Genomic DNA, 5,644 nt, shown 5'->3' on the forward strand with positions numbered 1-5,644 from the left:
TTTCCGCTTCCCTTCAGGAATCCAAGTTAGCGCTTGCATCGTGGTGCAGTTTGGTGATTTCCTTAATGTATGTCTTATCCACTTTCAAAGTCTTTTCCTGAATCAATCATATGGTAAATAATAAAAAATATTTGCTAGTCGATTTCAAGTTTAACTAGTCATGGTCTATTCATTGAATTATAACACTAAAACTATTGGTAAGCAAAGATGGATAGTGGCTAGCAGTGGAATCCAGGACGCGCGTTTCATCCTATTTGGGACTTGTCAGCTGGATGTACCTGCATCTCAGAGTTGATGTTCACTCCCAAATAGGATGAAACGCGCGTCCTGGATTCCACTGCTAGCCACTATCCATCTTTGCTTACCAATAGTTTTAGTGTTATAATTCAATGAATAGACCATGACTAGTTAAACTTGAAATCGACTAGCAAATATTTTTTATTATTTACCATAACATATAAAAATAAAGTATTAACAACGCCGAGTAATATTGTACTACGGAGAGAGAGAGAGAGAGAGAAAGGGAGAGAGAAAAGGAAACACTGTATCAGTCATATGATTGATTCAGACTGAAGACTTATTTCAATATCTGACTGTTTATATAAGAGTGGATAACGCGATGGCGTTTGAAGCGAAAGGTACTGGGTTCGAGTCTCAGAGTGAACATCAACTCTGAGATGCAGGTACATCCAGCTGACGAGTCCCAAATAGGACGAAACGCGCGTCCTGGATTTCACTGCTAGCCACTATCCACCTCTGCTTACCATGCTTGTGGATTAAGGTATATCGAGGCAATACGCACAGTATGCACATATGCCAATTAGAGACTGACCAGTTGCAGTCCTAAACACATCGATGGGAAGATCCAAACAAACAATACTAAGTGAATTCAAACTTCACCCCATCGCACAAGCAAGTGGCTATCAGGACTCAGTGGCCGAGTGGATAACGCGATGGCGTTTGAAGCGAGTGTACTGGGTTCGAGTCCCAGAGTGAACATCAACTCTGAGATGCAGGTACATCCAGCTGACGAGTCCCAAATAGGACGAAACGCGCGTCCTGGATTCCGCTGCAAGCCACTATCCATCTCTGCTTACCATGCTTGTGAATTAAGGTATATCGAGGCAATACGCACAGTATGCACATATGCCAATTAGAGACTGACCAGTTGCAGTCCTAAACACATCGATGGGAAGATCCAAACAAACAATACTAAGTGAATTCAAACTTCACCCCATCGCACAAGCAAGTGGCTATCAGGACTCAGTGGCCGAGTGGATAACGCGATGGCGTTTGAAGCGAGTGTACTGGGTTCGAGTCCCAGAGTGAACATCAACTCTGAGATGCAGGTACATCCAGCTGACGAGTCCCAAATAGGACGAAACGCGCGTCCTGGATTCCACTGCTAGCCACTATCCACCTCTGCTTACCATGCTTGTGAATTTAGGCTATATCGAAGCAATACGCACATTATGCACATATGCCAATTAGAGACTGACCAGTTACAGTCCTAAAAGCATCAATGGAAAGTTCCAAACAAACAATACTAAGTAAACTAAATCTATTCTTTAAATATTGTAGAATATGCTATTAAAATTAAGACAATGATAATTTTCACTACAAGCTAGTATACTACTTGATACAGTAAGTTGGAATTTTCATTAGGATGAAAGCAATTTTTTAAGACCTTTGAAGACAAAGAACATATGTTCCATGAACTTTAATATACATTATAACGACAGATGAAAGCCTACAGAATTGTATCCTTCTACAAAGATTCTCTGGTCAATTGAATTTGAACAATGTAGATTATCAAATACATTTAGACACAACTTATGGATTAAATATGAGTTTAAACTGTAGCTGTAAATAAATCCCCAAAATCAATAGCTCACTAAGTGTTCGACATTGGATGCTGATCATGTTGTCTAAGTGGACTTGTTTAACTGAAGGCTTTCGGTCATGCATCCGTACCAGATCACGTTTCAACCTAGCGTGGGACACTGCTCCTACGTTCACTAGCTAGCTAAGAACAAACGCCTCTCGATATATTGATAACGTATCAAATATATCTTTCCTACCTCTTCTCGTCTGACTTCTGATTTCCATTCGTCGGGAAGGTTTCGAATATAGAAGGTGCTACTGGTAGCTAATTGTCAAATTAGAACACCAGCCGCATCTTCGAAACAAAGTGATAACGAAAGTATCTGTAGAATACTATGAATTCATGTTGTATATTGTTGGTAGGTAGTTTTACCTATTGGATTCAGTAATAAGAATGGCTTAACATTTAAAGTTCCTATCATCTCACTTGTGGAATAATATACACTTACAGGTGCTAGGATATTTCTTGTTGAGAAAGATTGATAAAGATAAACTCCAATGAGTTCACTTCTTATCGGTTACCTTTACCTATGCACTTAAAACTAAGTCAGAAATGATAGAACTAAATAGTCAGATAGGAATAATATATTTGTAAAATCTCAGTGAATGAATTTAAAGTAAATCTAACGTTTCACCTGACAATCTGGCTAAAGCTTTTTCAAGGAATTATAATCAAACATCAAAATTATCGAATATAACTAGGCGGTACATGGTTCTTCGTTTCATTGTACACTAAATAGGTCATCCAAACAACGTTAAAAATGTCTTGGACCAGATTGCCAGGCGAAACATTGGATTTACTTCAAGTTCATTAGCTGAGATTTTACAAATATATATTATAACTGTTTAATGTCTTACATCAACTCGGTGCTCAAATACTGTGAAACCATTCGCTCTAAATTCATTTTGTATTGTTTGTTTGAATCTTCCCATTGATGTTTAGGACTGCAACTGGTCAGTCTCTTATTGGCATATGTGCATACTGTGCGTATTGCCTCGATATAGCCTTAAAACACAAGCATGGTAAGCAGAGATGGATAATGGCTAGCAGTGAAATCCAGGACGCGCGTTTCGTCCTATTTGGGACTCGTCAGCTGGATGTACCTGCATCTCGGAGTTGATGTTCACTCTGGGACTCGAACCCAGTACCTTTCGCTTCAAACGCCATCGCGTTATCCACTCTTATATAAACAGTCAGATATTGAAATAAGTCTTCAGTCTGAATCAATCATATGACTGATACAGTGTTTCCTTTTCTCTCTCCCTTTCTCTCTCTCTCTCTCTCTCCGTAGTACAATATTACTCGGCGTTGTTAATACTTTATTTTTATATGTTACAGGCAATTTTTATCATTCTGTTACATAACAAAATAAACACAAAACATACACCATTGAATGATTCATTAGCATATTTTGTTTTAAGTTAGAATTTTTAATTTATGATGATAAATTGAATGACAAATCTCAGATATGTATCGTTCCATATCTTTGTAACTGTATGAGGGTATGTGTCTGGGTATGTTTGTTAGCACAACAAACTATACTTGTACATAGATACGTATACATACAAAGCCATTTTCCTTGTGAATTAATTAACTCAATTGCCTTAAATGTTGACTATAGTTCAAGCCATTATTGGTATAGTGTAACTTTTTCTCTAGTGAGATAATCATTAACAATGGAAAGCGTTGGTTCTTGCAATATATACCGAAAAAATAATGAAGTTTGACGTATAAATTATTAGAGTTCAACACAGTTGATGAAGAACATCGTAGTCATCGTGATATATAGAGATTCACAGTATCCCCTGATATGGAGTCATGAGTTTACACTGTCTATAAAACACAAACTAGAAAGTGACAGTAACGCCCGTCCAACTTGTGGTTTCTCCCCTAGTTGAGTTTAGCTCTTGTATAAAAGTGTTCATAAATTCTAACTTGTACTAGAAAATAATGACACCACAGTTTTGTCATCCATTAGTAATATGTTTCATCAAACCATTTGATAATTGTACAGCCAAATATCGAAAGGCACCTTCAGTTTCAGTTTCAGTTTGGAAAAGACAGGAGGCTTGATGGCCTGTGTTAGTCCTAGCAATAGTAGTCTCTCAGTTGGTCCAACTTTCTTTTGAAAAACTTGACGGATGGTGCAAATTTATCATTAAGCGATATGAAAACTGTAATCAAGTCACCTCTAGTTCTTCGATATGACAACGGGAATAGGTTTAGCTTGGCCAGTCTAGCATCATACGGGAGCTTCGCTATTCCGGTAATCAGCTTAGTTGCTGTTCTCTGAATCTTTTTCAAAATCTCACTGTCTTTTTTAAACAGGGGCTAGACGCTTGTATGTATTACTCAAGTTTAGGACGCACGAATACTGTATACAAAGTCAAAAATGTTTTAGCGTCGACACGACTAAAAGCTTTACGTATTGACCACAAAGTTCTAAAACCTTTGGCGGTTACTGCACGGCAGCGTGCAGTAGTCTTTAAGTCTTGGCTAACTATGGCTCCTAAGTCATTTTGTGTCTGAACAACAGGTAGTTCAGTGTTATTCATCGTGTACGTATCTGTACCTTGATGACTGATATGCATCACAACACACTTGGAAGTATTCATCGGCAACGGCCAGAATTGAGACCATTCAGACGATTCCTCCAGGCCATTATGAAGTTCTAAGCTATCAGCCTTACTTTTTATTGCTCTCCATATCTTGACCTCGTCAGTATATAGCAAGACCGGTGATGATAGTAGACGAGGAAGGTTATTCGCCTGATGAATAAATTATTATCCAAGCCTTCAACTCTAAAATTACTATTATTTTTTAGTATTTTTTAAAAATATTCATATGTTTATATTTATATGATGTTTATACTATACACTAGTTAATTTCAAAAGCCATCTGACGTTATTTTTCGTTATACTGACATCATCGCCAAGGAAATAAGATGAGCCACATTTATTTTAATCCAGTCAGCCGATTATTTACAGGTTCACGTATTCGGGTTTAACCAACATCTCCTTGCTTCAACAGGGGCTAGTGATATTACCTAATTGTTTAGGCCGATATAGGTAGAGCAAGATTCGAACTTGTGACCTAGCGATTGAAAGTAAAGTGTTTAACTACCCCTCCAGAGAATTTAAAAACAAACCTTCGATCATGAACATGGAAAAGTTAGTCTATAAAGACGATATCTCAATAGCATTTGTCATTCCAATGAGAACCCATTTTATTTTGCATTGCAGGCATTTTCCAACATTTTTTAGTTGACGTAATTCATAAAAATTTTCTCGTGAACTTTAATTAATCTGTCTGCTTATATACTAGAAAATTAGTTATTTGTAGTATCAATGTATAATCGCAACTGGATTCATCTTCATCCTTGTCTTTTTAGGTAAAGTTGTTATGCTACATAACTTCTTCCGATTTATTACCAAGGCTACGCAATATGAAGTGAATTGTTAATTCATTGAATAGGACCAATGAAAGACACATGCTTTGATCATGTTTCAATCGGAAATAAAAACGTTTTCGTCACTTAGGCTACTTACAAGTAGTATAAATCTGGTTCCATAACTTTAGTACTTATATAATTTGCGCTTAGTTTACGAACGGTATTGTGATTAAGGAAGTTTAAGTTGCTAAGTAACGAGAGCTACGTTGTTGAACACTATGTGAGCACTGATAAAATGCCAGTTTTTTAAATGCTTGTAAAATATCCATTTCATATTCGTATCAATCTACCAAGAATAACATCGATAA

At 37.1% G+C, this 5,644-nt stretch overlaps 1 protein-coding gene and 1 non-coding gene across 2 annotated transcripts; one reads left to right on the top strand and one right to left on the bottom strand.

Moving 5' to 3' along the window:
- Positions 1–3,005: 3,005 nt before the first annotated feature.
- Positions 3,006–3,075, bottom strand: Smp_tRNA_01759_Pseudo_CGA.1.1. Its single transcript has one exon. It is a non-coding gene (tRNA).
- A 2,212-nt stretch (positions 3,076–5,287) lies between these two features.
- Positions 5,288–5,347, top strand: Smp_198030 (putative leucine zipper protein; the record flags this gene model as incomplete). Its single annotated transcript, XM_018797360.1, has 1 exon — positions 5,288–5,347. The coding sequence occupies one exon, from the start codon at positions 5,288–5,290 to the stop codon at positions 5,345–5,347; it is 60 nt and encodes a 19-aa protein (XP_018652410.1).
- Positions 5,348–5,644: the final 297 nt, after the last annotated feature.

Source organism: Schistosoma mansoni, chromosome 4 (assembly GCF_000237925.1).
Source record: "Schistosoma mansoni strain Puerto Rico chromosome 4, complete genome".
NCBI lineage: Eukaryota > Metazoa > Platyhelminthes > Trematoda > Strigeidida > Schistosomatidae > Schistosoma > Schistosoma mansoni.